Source organism: Diceros bicornis, chromosome 28, assembly GCF_020826845.1.
Source record: "Diceros bicornis minor isolate mBicDic1 chromosome 28, mDicBic1.mat.cur, whole genome shotgun sequence".
Lineage (NCBI taxonomy): Eukaryota > Metazoa > Chordata > Mammalia > Perissodactyla > Rhinocerotidae > Diceros > Diceros bicornis.
The window spans coordinates 3,879,158-3,895,082 of record NC_080767.1 but is presented as its reverse complement, the minus strand read 5'-3'; the positions used below and the strand labels follow the sequence as shown (position 1 = coordinate 3,895,082).

General features: G+C 39.2%; 1 protein-coding gene across 7 annotated transcripts in view; it reads right to left on the bottom strand.

The window, feature by feature from the left end:
* The window catches only part of LOC131393067 (phospholipid-transporting ATPase FetA-like), a 133,940-nt gene that overhangs the window by 50,701 nt on the left and 67,314 nt on the right, over nt 1-15,925 (bottom strand). For 5 of the 7 annotated variants that reach the window (XM_058523442.1, XM_058523446.1, XM_058523444.1 and 2 more), the window contains 5 exons: nt 14,139-14,211; nt 13,692-13,762; nt 12,552-12,634; nt 11,641-11,799; nt 9,381-9,469 (listed from right to left, as the gene is read on the bottom strand). In XM_058523442.1, coding sequence (XP_058379425.1) covers nt 9,381-9,469; nt 11,641-11,799; nt 12,552-12,634; nt 13,692-13,762; nt 14,139-14,211 — 475 coding nt within the window. Of the gene's footprint in view, nt 1-9,380; nt 9,470-11,640; nt 11,800-12,551; nt 12,635-13,691; nt 13,763-14,138; nt 14,264-15,925 lie in introns of all 7 variants that reach the window. The other 2 variants (XM_058523448.1, XM_058523445.1) reach the window with 2 other exon arrangements.

The window sequence follows — 15,925 nt, the reverse complement described above, 5'->3', positions numbered from 1 at the left end:
TTCATGGATAAGAAGAGTTAACATTGTTAAAATGTCCATACTACCCAAAGCTATCTATAGATTCAATCTGTCAAGATTCCAATGGCATTTTTTTTTACAGAAATAGAAAAAGCAATCCTAAAACGTGTATGGAACCACAAAAGACCCTGAATAACTAAAGCAATCTTGAGAAAGAAGAATAAAGCTGGATGCATCACATTTCTTGATTTTAAACTATATTACAAAGCTATAGTAATCAAAACAGTATGGTACTGGCATAAAAATAGACATATAGACCAATGCAACAGAATCAAGAGCCCAGAAATGAACCCATGCATATATGGTCAACTACTATTTGACAAGGGAGGCAAGAATACTCAATGGAGAAAAGATACTCTCTTCAATAAATGGTGTTGGGAAAACTGGATATTCACACGCAAAAGAATGAAACTGGACCTCTATCTTATAATTCTCACAAAAATTAACGTGAAATGGATTAAAGACTTAAACGTAAGACCCAAAACCATAAAACTCCTAGAAGAAAAGAGAGAAAAAGCTCCTTGACATTGGTCTTGGCAATGATTTTATGGATGTGACACCCAAAGCACAAGCAACACAAGCAAAAATAAACAAGTGTGATTATATCAAATCTAAAAGCTTCTGCACAGCAAAAGAAACAATCAACAAAATGAAAAGGCAGCCCACGGAATGGGAGACTATATTTGCCAACCACATATCTGATAAGAGGTTAATATCCAAAATATATAAAGAACTCACACAACTCAATAGCAGAACAACCAAACAATTCAATTAAAAAATGGGCAAAGGACCTGAATAGACATTTTTCCTAAGAAGATATTCAAATAGCCAATAGGTACAGGAAAAGATACTCAACATCACTAATCATCAGGGAAATGCAAATCAAAATCACAATGAGCTATCACCTCACACCTGTTAGAATGGCTTTTATCAAAAACACAAGAGATAATAAGTACTGGGGAGGATGTGGAGGGTGCACTGTTAGTGGGAATGTAAATTGGTACAGCCACTATGGAAAACAGTATGGAGGTTCCTCAGAAATTAAAAAATAGGGCCGGCCCCATGGCTTATCGGTTAAGTGCTTGCGCTCCGCTGCTGGCGGCCAGGGTTCGGATCTTGGGCGCGCACCGACGCACCGATTCTCTGGCCATGCTGAGGCCGAGTCCCACATACAGCAACTAGAAGGATGTGCAGCTATGACATACAACTATCTACTGGGGCTTTGGGGGAAAAATAAATAAATAAATAAAAAAAAGAAATTAAAAAATAAAACTATCATATGATCCAGCAATTCCACTTCTGGGTATATATCCAAAGGAAATTAAATCACTATCTTGAAGAGATATCTGCACCCCCATGTTCACTGCAGCATTATTTACAATAGCCAAGACATGGAAACAACCTAAGTGTCTATTGACAGATGAATGGATAAAGAAAATGTGGTATATATATACACACATGTACAAATACAATAGAATATTACTCAGAATAATGTATGTTATTCCATACAATAGAATATTATTCAAAAAAGAAGGCAATTGTGCCATTTGTGACAACATGGATGAACTTGAAGGCATTATGCTAAGTGAAATAAGTCAGACAAAGACAAATACTGTATGATATCACCTATATGTGGAATCTAAAAAAACACACTCATAAAAACAGAGAGCAGATTGGTGGTTGCCAGGGGCCAGAGGTGAGTAAGAGGGAACGGGTGAAGGTGGTTAAAGGGCACAAACTTCCAGTTATAACATGAATAAGTTTTGGGGACGTAATGTGCAGCATGGTGACTATAGTGAACAATCCTGTTTTGTATATTTGAAAGTTGCTAAGAGAGTAGATCTTACAAGTTCTTACCACACACAGAAAAACTGTAACTTTGTGAGGTGATGGATGTGTTAACTAACTTTATTGTGGTAGTTATTTCACAATACACACATATATCAAATCATTATGTGGTATACTTTAAACTTACACAATGCTATATGTCAATTATTTCTTAATAAAGATGGAAAAAAATAAAATGTAAAAGAATTTTATATAAATGATATCATATAGTACACATCTTTTTTTGTCTGGCTTCTTTCACTCAGCATAATTATTTTGGGATTCATCCATGTTTTTGCATCTACCAAATCATTCATTTCTTTTTATTGATGAGTAGTATTCTATTGTATAGATATTGCACAGTTTACTAATTTATCTGTTAATGAACATTGGGTTGTTTACAGTTTTTGGCTATTATAAACAAAGCTGCATTGAACATTTGCGTATAAGACTTTGCATGAACATACACTTTCATTTCATTTGTAAATATCTAGGAGTGGAATTGCTGAGTCCTACAGTAAATTTATATTTAACTTTTTAATTTTTTTTTTTAAGAAACTGCTAAATGTGTTTCAAAGTTGTACAATTTTACATTCCACCAGCATTATATGCCCACATGCCTCTGGAGAAGACACATATGATATTATTGTGAACCACCTCTAAGTCTACTCAATGGTCTTCAAACCTGTGCCCTTTGTCACAAAGTGTGACTAGCCCAAAACAACCAATCCCCACTGTTAGATTATCAGAGGTCTTATCTTTGAGTCACTGATGAGAAAGTCTTTGAAGACAAGAGTGGAAAAGCAGGAAGAGCAGATCTAACTGGGATCATTCTCAGAAAATGAAATTTTTCATAATAAAGGTTTTTTAAAATCTCAAACACATATTAAGGTATATAAATAGTACAACGAACCCCTATGTACTCATCACCTAGCTTCAACAATTATCAATTCATGGCCAGTCTTATTTCTTCCAAACTTCCTCTTCCGCTGACCTCCATTTTATTTTAAGCAAATTTCTCACATTATATAATTTTATCCACAGTTTAATATGTATCTTTAAAGGATCTTGTTTAAACATATAACCACAATACCTTATCACTTAAAAAATTAACAATAAATCCCAATATTCAATATTTGAGATTTGAGAGTTGGGTGAGGGGTGGGAAAAACAAAACAGAGGAGGACTGAGATAAAACAGAATAAAATCTGCTTTTATTCCTAGCCTAGTGCAGATTCATACTGAGTAGTTCAGCTCTTGGTGATGAAGGTCTCTTTGGGACCATACAACCCTTCCTTCTCAGTCTTACTCCCATTTTCTCATCCTTCTCTTCAATGAGTCATGTGAAACCAAGGCTATCCTCATGGTTCAGATCAAACCTCACTGACGAGTTCTGCTGGCCTTGCCTTCCTTCTTGGATAGTCTATGTGGCCAACATTAAATTTGAGACTATATTCCTCTACCTGCCACTTCTCCAGCCCCTACCTGATCAGCTCCAGTGGGAAAAATGGGGAAGGTAAAATGATTAAATTATTATAATTTTTTTATAAATATAAATTTATCTATTATTTATTTATTTATTATAAAGTATTAGAATAAATAATTGGAAACCCTCCAAAGCTGTGGGAGAAAATGACAGGGTGACCTTCAACACCTCTGCTCCATCCCTGTTGCCTGGATAACTGAGAATTACCCATGGTTTCCAGTGATGTGCCCTGCCTCCACTGTTAGACTAGGAGTCCCCGAACCAGATCTTTCTGCTCAGATTGAGCCACCAGAAAGGCAAATCACCTCTATCAGACAAAGCCCCAGGGGTCAGGGCTTCCCCCTCAGCGTGAGGCCCATAGGGACAGAACACAGTCTACTCTTTCCTCATTCTTAGAGCTTTTCCTGCCATCCCGAGGCTTTCTAAGCCCTTGAAGATGTTGTTTCTTATTGTTATAATGGAGTTTATTGGTACTTTGGCTCTAAAGATTCACTTTGCTTCCTTTCTATAGGAAGAAAAAAACAAGAAGTTGGTTATTGCTACAAACCCCAAAGGTTACTTGTTTATTACTAGAGCTAGTCATATCCAAAGAGCAGACAGCCACCCATTTAGCAAAAAGTGGTTCCACTTAAGGCCGAAAGTGATACTCAATTTTGTCACTCTTGACAAAACTGGCCAAGAACTAGAGCCATCGCTGTCACAGTGGAGCTCCCAGGCTTCACAGGCAGCCTGTAAAAAGAAAGTACTCCTGGTCCTTGGGCCCTTCACATCTGTGCTGTCACTGTGCCTTACCCCAGAAGTACAGCCTGGATTTCTGGCATCATTCCAGTTTCAAGCACTCTGCTTCTTTGCCCCACAAATACACTCCAACTTAACAGACCAGGGTTCAGAAAGCATTGTCACTGTGAGCTCTGGGCACTGTGGAGAGGGAGGAGATCAAACCCCAGCTCAGCTGTGAGCTCATCAGGAAGCAGCTTTGCTAAACATGCTCTTGTGTCTGCCAGATTTTCCCCCAAGAAACATTTCCAAAAATGGAGTGTTTAAATCAGGAAGGATTTCTGCTCCAGCTTCAAGAAATGAGAGTGCATTATATCTAACTACATTGACAATGTCCTGGCAAAAATACCACATAAACAAAACTGCTGAACTGATAAGAACCTAGCTAATTCAAGAACATTTCTTCATTTAATAACCATTCAAAAGACATGTCCTGAGCACTGCTTTGTGCAAGGCACTCCCAAGAGCATAGAGATGATTATGACATAATTTTTACCTTAGAGACTCATAATTTGGTAGCTCAGCTATTCATTCATTTTTTTCACTAACTCAACAAATAATAATGAAGATCCTATTATGTGTCAGGCATAGTTCTAGGGACTGGGGATACAGTGGTGAAAAAAGACAATGTCCTTACTCACAGAATTTACAATCCTGTGGAGAGAGGTGGACAACAGACAAGAAATGGAAAAATATAGTTTAACTAGCGCTAACTGCTGTGAGGAAAATAAAACAGGTTAATAGAATAAAGAAGGTCTTTGTGGGGGTGGCTACTTTAGATAGGGTGGCAGAGAAGGCTTCTCTGAAAAGGTGGCATTAAAGGATGCTGTGCAAGAAGCAAGCCGTGCAAAGACGAGGCAGACACTGCCAGCAAGGGTAAAGGTCCTAAGTTAGGAACAAGTTTTCTTTCTCACCCAATTTGTAGTTTGCCTGGATATAGATATCTAGGTCAAAATAATTTTCACTTAACGACTTTGAAGACATGACCCCACTGGTTTCTAGGACCCAGTGGTGCCAGTGAGAAATCTGATGCCTATCCAATTCTCATTTTCTATTGATACCTTATTCTTATCTCTACAAAAATTTTGAGGGACTTCTCTATGCCCTTGGAACTCTAAAATTTCATGATGTTTAATGGATGTTTTAAATCTGAAACTAATATCCTTCTTCAATTCTAGGAAATATTCTTCTATTATTTCTTTGACAATGTTGTCCCTTCCATTTTCTCTTTCCAATAATCCTGGTAGATGAATTTGGGATTCCTGGTTTGGTCCTCCATCAAAAAAAGTATTTATCTCATATATTCTATCTCTTTGTCCTTTTGTTTTATGGTCTAGGAGAGTTCTCTGACTTTATTTCAGCCTTTTTATTGACTCTTTAATTTCAGCAATTTTTACTTTCCAAAATTCTTTTTTGTTGTTGTTCTTAGATTGCATTTTTCTTATTTTTTTTTATTTTTAGTAACCTATTCTTATTTTATTTATGCAATTGCTTCTTCTAAGACTTATAATAAGAATTTTTTTCATTTCTCTTCCCTAAATTATAACCTGTTTATTCCAGGGTCAGTTATTCTATTTGTTCATCCTCATCCTTCTCTTTTGTGCTCCTGGTTTCCATTTAGTCCACTTAAAAATATGAATAAAAGAGTAGTTTGATCATTCTAGATTGCTAAAGTAAGTTTTGTTTCCCTTGGTTAATTTCGTTTCCCCAGCAGGCCCCTCCCCTGACAGGGAAGAAGGTGCCATGGGTTCTGCGTTGTTTGACAGGTTGCACCCGAGGGTACACAAGGAGCTTGTAGGCAAACTTGAGCCCCCTAAATCTGAAGTAAAGTGAGTTTTACTCTGAGGTGGTGACACCCACCTTAGAAGCCCTAGTCCTCTACAGATAGATTGTTCAATTTCTTTAGAAAGCAGTCCTCTTGTTTGAGACTGGAAGGCAAATACACTGTTCTTGCTATATGAATGTTATCAGGGTGGGAAGATGGTTCAGAGGGCCAATTATTGCCCATGTTGTTTTATGGGCAGTTTTAAAATTAATTATCCTGATTATTACCTCACATCCCACACCTGCCCTCCATACCTGCTGACTCTAGCTTGGAGCCACCCTTGAGCTCTATTAAGAATATATTTCCAGGGCCGGCCCAGTGGCGCAAGTGGTTAAGTGCGTGCACTCCACTGCGGTGGCCCGGGGTTCACCGGGTCGAATCCCAGGTTCGGATCCCAGGCACGCACCGACGCACTGCTTGGCAAGCCATGCTGTGGTAGCGTCCCATACAAAGTGGAGGAAGATAGGCACAGATGTTAGCCCAGGGCCAGTCTTCCTCAGCACAAAAAGAGGAGGATTGACAGATGTCAGCACAGGGCTGATCTCCTCAAAAAAAAAAGAATATATTTCCAGTGAAGCTTTTACCACTCAGGTTTATCTATCAGTATAACCTATCTGCTTCCTGCCTTCCAAAAACCCATCAACTCTTGGGTCTGCTGATGGTTCTTCATCCTCTGTCAGGACTGTTAGGTATTTATTTCCTGTTTCTACTTCTTTACAATCATTTCATTAGGCTTGAACAGAAAGTCTCAATCTCCTTAAAGTGGATGCCCCAAAGTGAACATAATACCCCAGACAATATTTCCATACTTTCTGAAGAAAAGATTGCAAGAATGACCTCACAAATGTAGGAATTCTGCCAGCTTAGCTGCCCCTGGCATTTACACGGCCTCTCTGCTGTTTCTGCCTTGTAGGAGCCTAAGCAGCGAACTACATTCTCCCCGGAGACTCCCGCCGCAGATCCCTCTGTACTCCTGGTTTCATCTGCACTGGGGTTCTCTAGGCCTGCTATTCAGCTATCATCCTAGGACTTCCTTTCATAGCTCCCATGTTTCCTGGCTTCCATATCTTCTTTCTCGGTTTATTTTCTTCTTTTGCTTGAGTATACACTAGAAGCTTTCTAAGAGGATGCACAATGAGTAAATTTTTTTCAGTTTTTGCACATATGGATATTCTTTTACACTTGCATTTTATTGATAGTTTCACTGGATTTAGAATTATAGGCTGCAAAGAATTTTCTGGCAGATTTTTGAAGGCATTGATATTTACCTTCTACTGTTGCTGTTGAGAAGGCCAATGCTATTCTGATTCCTGATCCTTGTGTAGGACCTTTTATTCCTCTCTGGAAGCTTTTAGGATCTTCTTTTTAATTTTATAATTTCTTCACATGTGGTCAATTTGCCATGGTAAATAGGACTTGTCATGTGTTTTAATTTTGTCTCCCCAGGGAGATAGCAAGTACAGCAGAAAGAGCATTGACTCTAAAAAGTTATGCCTAGATGGACAGATGTGATTATTAAACAAAATCCTGTATGTAAAGCATCTGGTACATATTGATGTCCCACCCCCATCCCCGCCAATGAACTTATACACTTGAGGGCTGGACCCAGGTCTTACACGTCCTTATATTTCTCACATTTGGCACATATGGGGCACATAACAAAGTCTCAATAAATATCATCTGATGACTTGATAAGTCATAGACGTGTCTTTGCCATTATTTTTCTGTGGAATTTTATTTATGATATTTATTTTTACTGTGTCTCAATTTGCATATTTGTCAAATGGGGAAAATACTTCTTGACTTGCTTATTGTTCATGGATATAGTGAGACTGCAGTTAGGGAGTGATGTGAAAATACTCTAAAAAGTTAAAATCCCTCTACTCATGTCAAGTATTATCACTGTCCTGCAGACAGGTAAACAAGTATTGAACCTTTCTAAGCGTATGGGAGACATCCTGTTTTGAAGACAAGCCTAGGCTAAACGACCTCGCTTACTGCCTAATTAAGTATGTTCCTAATATTGTCAAAGGCTTATCTGCCTATATTACTTTCTTGAATTCTCAACTGTGAGTGTTCTTCATTAAGAAACCAGGAAATGTCACTTTGTTTCAACCAGGGAATGTCACTTTGTTTCAACTGCTGAAAGCTATGCAGACAGCAGTAGAAAGAGAAAGATAGTGGATACTATTGTCTGGTCTCAAAGTTGAATGAACTTTCCTAATTTTCTAACACTCCATTTACTAAACCCAAAGGATTTAGAAGAACTGTTATATTTCCCATAATAAACAATGGAGAACAGGCAGTTTATAATTCAAATATTAATGAGAACCATACAGAAAGAAAAGGCATCTTTGAATTTTCAGAGTTTAAGCAATAGAGTAAAAGTAAAAGTGAAACGTCATGGAATTAAGTATAGATAGCATTGGAACCGCTCGATTATGCAAAGGAGTTGTATAAGTGAAGAAATTAATCTGTCTATATCTAACAAGAATAAAGGTAACCTGTATATGACAGCATGGAAATAAATTGATTAATTAGTCTTCATTTTAAACTTCTATTATTAAAGCTGAGGGCCGGCCCCGTGGCTTAGCAGTTAAGTGCGTGCGCTCCGCTACTGGCGGCCTGGGTTTAGATCCCGGGCGCGCACCCACGCACCGCTTCTCGGGCCATGCTGAGGCCGCGTCCCACACACAGCAACTAGAAGGATGTGCAACTATGACATACAACTATCTACTGGGGCTTTGGGGGAAAAAAAGGAGGAGGATTGGCAATAGATGTTAGCTCAGAGCCGGTCTTCCACAGCAAAAAAAAAAAAAAAAAGAGGAGGATTAGCTCAGGGCTGATCTTCCTCACACACACACAAAAGAAGCTGATTATCTATTGAGTGCTTTTCAAATTTCATTTCTTAGCAGCAGAATCTTCTATTTCTCAACCGATATCTTACAGAACAGATCAATGTGAAGCTGCTCTTCTTGAAGCAGGAACTTCAGAACGAGAAGGCCAGAACAAAACTCACTTGATGTTCTCTATCCCCCTGCAGCAGAGTTTAAACTCCTCTAAGGAGATAGAGTTTGAAAAATCATCAGTTTAAGTAAGATGTTCTATTAGTCTTAGTAAGGCTTTATTAAAGTGGTTATGAAAACTGGCTATGAGAAAACAAAAAATGTGTCTTAACTTCTAAAGCAGGCTCCTCAATCCATTCTGGTACCACTAACCAAAGCATCAAACCTTAAACAAATTGTGACTATCCTCCACAATAGACGTAAACTGGAGACTCCCTTGTCAACTGGCTCTGTTCTTTTCCACTTCAGATATTAGTATGTGGGGTCCTAAAACTACTTGAGACATTCAAACAACTACATTCTCAATTGGAAATGCCAGCTACTGCCATGGAAGGAAGGGAAGTGTTTCTATTTCAGAAACAGAAACAAGTCTTTAACTTACCCAGACCACAAGGACATTCATGAGATGGTCTATGTGTGTCCGTTTAAAGGTGGACTTTCCACAGTTCTGCATTAATTTGGTGTCTGGCCCTAAGTGAAACAGAGACACATCAGCTCTTAGAATCAGTGAATATACTTAGAGGCTTGAAATTGGGTTGGAATGTACCTTAATGATCACCTAATCAAACCTCTTTCCAATGCCAAGGGATAAAGCTCTGGGGAAACGCTCATAGTTGATGCCAATAACTCAAAGGATGGAAAATTTGTTTTTAAGGATAATCCTAACTACTGCAAAGTGCACCAATGCTGACCCCTCTCTTTGCAGCATCGTAGAAAGTCTAGTCTTTCACAGATGAGTTAAGTCAGAATAGGAGCCACAAGCTTCGCTCTCATGACCATCTGGTTCATTTAGCTTAGAAAAGGGATTTTTCTGATAAAGAGACTTCCACCTTCTTTTGAGGAAATCCAGTGCTAGACCAGGCTCTATTCAAGTTTCTAACTGAGAAAGCGGGAAAGGAAGCGGCAATGGCAGTGCTTTCTTCTGAGGTGGAAGCTGGGAAGCTGAGACTTCTTTGGGGCTGAGAGACAGAGACTCTGTATTTCTTCATGACAGTGCAGACAGAAAGTAGAAGTAAAGAGCTTTTAATGGCCACTGGGACTAGAGTTTGAAATTGCTGACCAGAGATATGATGGCAGAGAAAACATAAGCAGTTTAGAAGAAAGTGTAAGTAGCAATTTCCATGGCCTTTTACCATCTGATTACTCTTCTTACATGTACTCTAATAAAGGGAGTTCATCAATGTTTACACACGGGGGAGCTGGAACTCCCCTGATATGTGGGCAAACACTGAGAACGCAGGGCATAAGCGATGCCATTCTTTCCTGTTAAGCATTCCTTGAAGGGCATGAAGTTATGAGAAGCACGGCTTAGAGCATGGAAGCTACAAGGGACAGTTATCTTCGAAGGGTCCTTAAAAAGACCGACCCTACCCCAGGTTTCAAGAAGGATGTGGAGATCACGGTAGAACTTGGGCATCATGTAGCAGAAACAACAACCTAATTCTGCACTGAATACCTCGTGATACTCTTGGGTGGCATCAGCTCTCCTCTGTTCTGAGCTTCCCAAAGCCCCCAAAGATTTTTCACTACCACGTAACCAACCAAGAGTCAGAGGGAAATCTTAACTAAATTTGTGCTGGCTGACAACCTCACTGCTGTTGCTTTAGGGAAAAAACCTTTTGCTGAAAAATGAGCTTTTTATGTGTGGCAATGTGTGGGGGTAGCTGCTGAAGTAGAGTGAAGAAAGTAAGTCTACTTCAAATCTTTTGAGTTTGGGACTAGTGAGCCTAGAGGCTGCCAATATCGGTCAAGAACCAATGAAGAAAGTTACACCAAAGCCTCCCTGGACTCTTAACCTTCTCTCTAGGGCTTGGATCCCATTATTTTCCACAGAAGTGAGACATCTAGGATCCCCATGTGGAGGAGTGAAGTCTCTAGAAAGGGAGCTCTGAGTTGAGTAGAATTTACTGTGGTAAATTTTCCTCGATACTATCTTCAGTGTCCCCATCTCCGTACTATAGTTGTTGTCATCAGTGCCTGTTGTCACTGGGCATAGGGTAGCATGGAAGCTTCCTCCATTTTCCTGAACCACATCAGAAAACCCAAGAAAACCCTTCAGTAAGTATAAGGAATTATGGTTCTAAATGACATCTCAAGAAGGGACTGCTAATGATCCACATATGCCTTTTTTCTGGCTTGAACACTCCACATCATATTTTATATTCTCCTTCATAATGAGCCCTGAGTTTATTTTCTCCTCATGGGAGTAATCCACATGTATACTCTCCCCTTTTACACGTTCCCCTTTCACATGCTAATTCTAAGTGCACTTCTTCTATATGTATCCTTTCTCTTATATCCAGATATGGTTGGAAAGACTCATGAATGCCCTATGATCTTGGAACACAAAGCCTTCCTCTAACAAAGGAAGAGCTAATATGTTGGCAGCTCATTGCTTGGAAAAAAAGAAGTCATTTTTTCCTAAGAAAAACGTTTTTTCTTAAATCATCCATCCATCCATCCATCCATCCATCCATCCATCCATCCATTTCCCTACTTCCCTTTCTATCTGTCTCAAAGCCACAGTGTTCTAATACACATCTGAGTGCCATATCTACATCCTGAAAACTAAGTACCTACAACCTGACCATGAATGGAACCCAGCAGGCTGGGGGTCTAACTGTGCCTCCAGGGAGACGTACCAGTGTAAATCACCAAGCCATAGCACCAGTCTGTATTCCTGATGATGCAGCCTCGGAGCAGCAGCTTATCATGGTCCAGGATGTAGTTTTTTCCCTTATAAGTCAGTGTTCCTGTGAATTTGTCCAACTTGTTATTGGGAGACTCACACCTCACTTCTCCTAAAGAAAAATGAAGGGGTAAGAGTCCTGGCTCTGCAATTGTAGGCCTTTCCTAATAGGATAGAAGGAGGCTTAACAGAAAAGAGGAAAGAACATCCCTCTTTCAAAATACATATACATCTCTTTCCTATGCTCTCTCAGCTGCTGCCCATTTCTCACCAGCTCCCTTCAAAAAGGCAGACAAAGGTTTCTGGGCATCAAAGAAGAGTAATTCTGTATGTGACATGGGTCATCCAGAGAGAGAAAAACCCACATGATAACTTATCACCATCACTGCCAGATCACATGAGCTCTGAATCTGAAGAAATTAAAAAACTATTTAACTTAAAGCAAATCTAGTATTTTTTTCAAAATGGAAATAATTTGACTTTTTCTTGATTAGTAAAGTAAAATCTGCCCTTCGTAAATATGTATAGACAACTAAAAGGAGAAAGTAAAAGTCACCCATTGCCTAGAGATAAGTGCTATTAACCTTTTGAAGTATATGCTTCCAACTTTTTTCCTATACGTGTACTCATAAACGTATGTATGTTTCCAAAAAAGTTTGTTATATATACTATGCATAGTCTATTGTAATCTTTTTTCACTTATTAATTTGTTGTTTTTAATATATTATTTACATGTAAATAAATATCAACTTGCATATTGTTTTTCCTAAGTTATACAGAATTCACTGTATGGATGTACCATGCTTCATTTTACCAGTCCTCTACTGACAAAAATTTGGGTGGGAAACCTATTTCCTAACTCACCATCAAAGGCAGATAGCAGCTTCAGGTTATCTTCCATGTCACTGGTAACTGAGATGGCCTGTTTCACTTTCAGGTTGGTTTCACTAGAGTAAAGGACACACAGTCACCAGAGTACAGGACACATACACAATAGCAGCACAGGCCCAGTTTCTCCTGCTTCTTCATGGGGTTTTAGAAAATAGGTGTTGCCAATAGAGCTTGGGCTGCAGGTTTGAGCTAAGAGTCACTCTCACTGTTCTCCTCTCTCAAGGATAGTATTGAGCTTCCACAAGGAAGCTGAGTGCTAGCCTACTCACTCCCGTCTCTCCCTGATCTCACTCCCTTCAACACCACCACCACTACTTTAACCAACCCATGAGATCTTGCTGGTCAGATGCTCTAGAGAAGCTGAAGAGACATCACAAAACAACTTGGAGGTGGCACCTGCTCCCTTCAAGAATAAGGAGCAGGTCCTGGTAAGAATTTGCACACATCTCCAAGTAAACATACTTCTCACCTCATAAATATCTATAGGACCCATGAAAGGATTTCAATTAACCATTTGCTGATACAGGAACGCACAGAGATAGAAGCAAAAATGAAAGCCACATTTCAAAAAGCTTGTGGGCACCAAGAGGAATAGCTGTAAGAATGCAGACCAATATAAAATTCCAGAGGACAAGCTCTCTGAAGAGGGCCTCTGTCATCCCGGGACCTTAGCTTTTGCACGTTAATAAATTTCTACCTTAAATCCTTTATAGAATATGGTGTTTTATCAGTAAATAATTACCTCCATACTCATTTTGTTCCCCCCTGGAAACTTCAGAACTCTTATTCTGAAATTTTACAGTGTTGTTCACCTCTTTTTTGCCACTCAGCATTATTGAATATAGCCAGACAGAGTGTTTCCAGTTTAGAGATGGAGAATATGGAGTTTTCTTGCCCAGATTCTACACCCAGTGGATGCTCAATTATTGCTGTCAAGAGCTAGCCTTAGACTTGAGTCTGGCCTCCTATCTTTTCCTATCTGGATATTTCTAGCCTCTTTGGCACTTCCATGTGAGAATAAAATTCATCCTATAAGAAAATGCTCTCCCTCAGTGAGAAATCACTCTAAGCTGGCTCAGTCGTCTTAATGGACCATCAGGAGGGAACACTCACCCGTCCAGTTCTGCTGTTTCTATATATGCCAGACTGTAGGGCTCACTGCTAGAGAGTAACAGCATATCAGCCTGTGGTCAGAAAAGTCAGAGAAGATGAGGAAAGCAGGAAGGCAGACTTTTAGCATTACAGTGTGAGAAAAGCAGTTACCTCAGGAAAGATGTTAATCCTAAGAATTTTACAGACATTTGGTTTACTTTCTTTGTCTAGGACCCATCACTGTTAACCAACCCTGCTGCCCACACACACAAAACTAGTCACACTTTACCCGTGGCTCTGGTGAGAGGTGGACAAGAACAAGCTTCTTACCACAGGAGCTGTCGATCTCTGGATGCAAAGTGAAGCAGATGCAGGTCACCAAAAGCAGTGGGAGCAGAAGTGCTAAAAGGGTTCCCTTGTGCCCACTCAAGCCAAAGGAGCAAAAGCCACAGCCCAAAGAGTACTCACCGTGACAGGCTGATTATTTTCCACTTTTACTATATCTCCCACTTGGATATTCATCCATTTGTCCTCCTTCATCCTGTAAGAAAATGAGCCTTGAATGCCTGCTCTCTGAGAATTTCCCCACAGCCCTGTTTTGACAATCAAGAAAGAAAGAAAAGAAAAAAAATAGCTGAGATGAAGTCAAGGCTCTGAGGAGAACCAAACTGGTTGGTGATGCGTCCTTGCTACAGTCAAGAACAGGGCCCATTTCTCTTGACTTCAGGCTATAAGGGTTTTCTAAACCTCTATAAAAGTATATGCAGACATACACACACACAATTATTTTTTAAGTAAAACTAATACATGCATATGGTAAAAGATAATTCAAATAATAAAAAGTATGTCAAAGAAGAAGGTAAAGTTTCTTCTCTCTCCAGATATTAGTTTTGCCTCCCCAAGGTAGCCACTGTGAATAATTTTTGTGTTTCTTTCTAGAAAATATCAATTGATATAATCACATATAACATATACACTTAAAAATTACACACTAGATATATAATTTTCTGCACTTTGCATTTCTCATTTAATAATATACCTTAGATAGCACTTAGAGAAGATGTGACTCATTCTTTTTGTTAGCTAAAATGTATACTATCATATGGCAGTACCAATTTTATTTATTTATGTTAAAATTGGATTCCCTTTGACCCCTCAAATCCCCACTTCCCATAAGAGGCAGCTTGGCAGTAGGAACAGATTCTACAATAATACTGCCTCTCTTCCCTCTTCTTTTTTGTACCTCATTTCCCCCAACTGCATAGGGTCCATAATTCCTTCCTTCCTGATAAAGGACTAAGCAAGACATTCACATCGCCACAAGCATTTTGGAAAGATGAACTACCCCTTTGCAACAATTCTATTATGCCAAGCACCCAAAGAGCTGGGAAGGGAAGGCACATCTAGAGGTCACTGCCTGTTTTACCTCTGAATGAAGCCTCGTTATCCGCAGGCATGACATACATCACCACTGTGCCAGACACACAAAGGCATGGGTGCTCCTAGAACACCTTTTCTGAGAAGACAGCTTCTTTGGGAAGGGCCACATTTTTTTTTATCCAAAAACAAAAAGTCCTTTTGTATAAATTCACTCTTTCTTTTAGATAATTTTTTTCCCAATTCCAGTGTTATATTTCTTTAAATCTTATTAGAAATTAAATTTTCTCTGAATGTTATAACATAAATGTAAGTCCTTGTTGTAAAATCACTATATCCTTGTAGCTCCTTGCCTTGGTTTCAAGTGTCATCTCTATGCAGATAAATCCCAATACATTTACTTATTTTGTTCCTAATTTTCAAATCTAGTTGATAGTACTGAAAGGTGGCAGTAGCTACAAGCCTCGGAGAAAGACATCTGAATATTTGTTTTATTTTGTCTTGATTCCATGTTCACTTTTGCTAGTTCTCTGGCATTCTGTCTGCTGTGATTTTCACCACTAAAACATGACGAGAAAGGCTACAACATTCTGGCTTCTCCTGGAGATTTAAAAGCTTATATTTTGTTACATAAGGAGCTGTCACACTATTACCAATTTGCTCCTGGACATTGTAACAACCACATGTCCCAGACTTAGGAGAGGGGAGAGGTTCCCTCCCGATGTAAAATATTCAATCCTATTGGGCCATAAGTACATTTTTAATTTCCAGGCGTTGCATTCTAACTTGGGGTTTAGAAAATATGGTCAGAGAGGTAGAGAAGGCAATGCTTTGACTCCAGAGGAGACCATTCACATTATATTCTCTGTTTTATGTAA